The sequence below is a fragment of the Aptenodytes forsteri genome, unplaced genomic scaffold, assembly GCF_000699145.1.
Source record: "Aptenodytes forsteri isolate BGI_AS27 unplaced genomic scaffold, ASM69914v1 Scaffold90, whole genome shotgun sequence".
NCBI lineage: Eukaryota > Metazoa > Chordata > Aves > Sphenisciformes > Spheniscidae > Aptenodytes > Aptenodytes forsteri.
The window spans coordinates 236,074-236,828 of NW_008793941.1; the positions used below are offsets into that span (position 1 = coordinate 236,074).

A 755-nucleotide genomic window follows, 5' to 3' on the forward strand; every position below is an offset into this window, starting at 1 on the left:
CGTGGGGGGAGGGAGGGGGGGAGGGGAAGCGGGGGGGGGGAAACGGAGCATGCTTCTTGTCAGATACGCTTGCAAGTGGAGACGCGGGGTTGGAGGGAACTGTTGGCCTAGCTTGAGACGTGGCGGGCAGCTGGGGGTCGGTGCGATCACCTGGCTGCCTTGGCCCTGGACGCAGGAGCGTGTCTGAGCCCTCAGGGTAGCGTTACTCATTAGGTTGGTTTATTGCTCCCCTTGGTCCCGCTCCTGACGGTATGCCTGCCTAAGGACCTGCCATAGCTTCTTTACCTGTGGAGTCACCGCTGATGGTGGGGAAAGAGCTTATCTCCCATGAAGTGGGAGAGGGACGTTTTCTCTAAAGCAGAGGGTTTCCAGTGTTTTGGCCCTTCAGCGCGTTGTGCGAGGGCAGGGGTGCTCCCGGCTCTGCCTCCCCGGGGTTCACCGTCTGCCCGTGCTGTCCTTCAGCCCGCTGCGTGCTGGCCATCGCCCCTGGGTTCCTGCTGCAGGACGGCCTCACCTACAGCCTTCGCCAGGCTGCTGGAGGGGAGCGCGGCGCTTGGGCTGGCGTCAGCCTCCCGTTCTGGAGATGCTCTTCGCGGTCTGATGCCGCTCGTCCTACGAAAATGGCTTGGGGCCTCCCTCAGCCCCCCGAAACGCACGCTTTGCCCCCAGCCACCCGTGCCCCGCCGCTTTCCCTCCCGAGGGCTCCGCGCCGCTGGTGCCGGTGTCCCCTCCGAGCAGCCATCGCTTAGCACCGG

At 65.2% G+C, this 755-nt stretch overlaps 1 protein-coding gene across 1 annotated transcript in view; it reads left to right on the forward strand.

Moving 5' to 3' along the window:
• Positions 1 to 600: 600 nt before the first annotated feature.
• IKZF3 (IKAROS family zinc finger 3) overlaps positions 601 to 755 on the forward strand; it is a 35,378-nt gene continuing 35,223 nt past the window's right edge. The window contains 1 exon segment of the mRNA XM_009290889.2: positions 601 to 715. Within this exon segment, the coding sequence (XP_009289164.2) occupies positions 601 to 715 (115 nt within the window).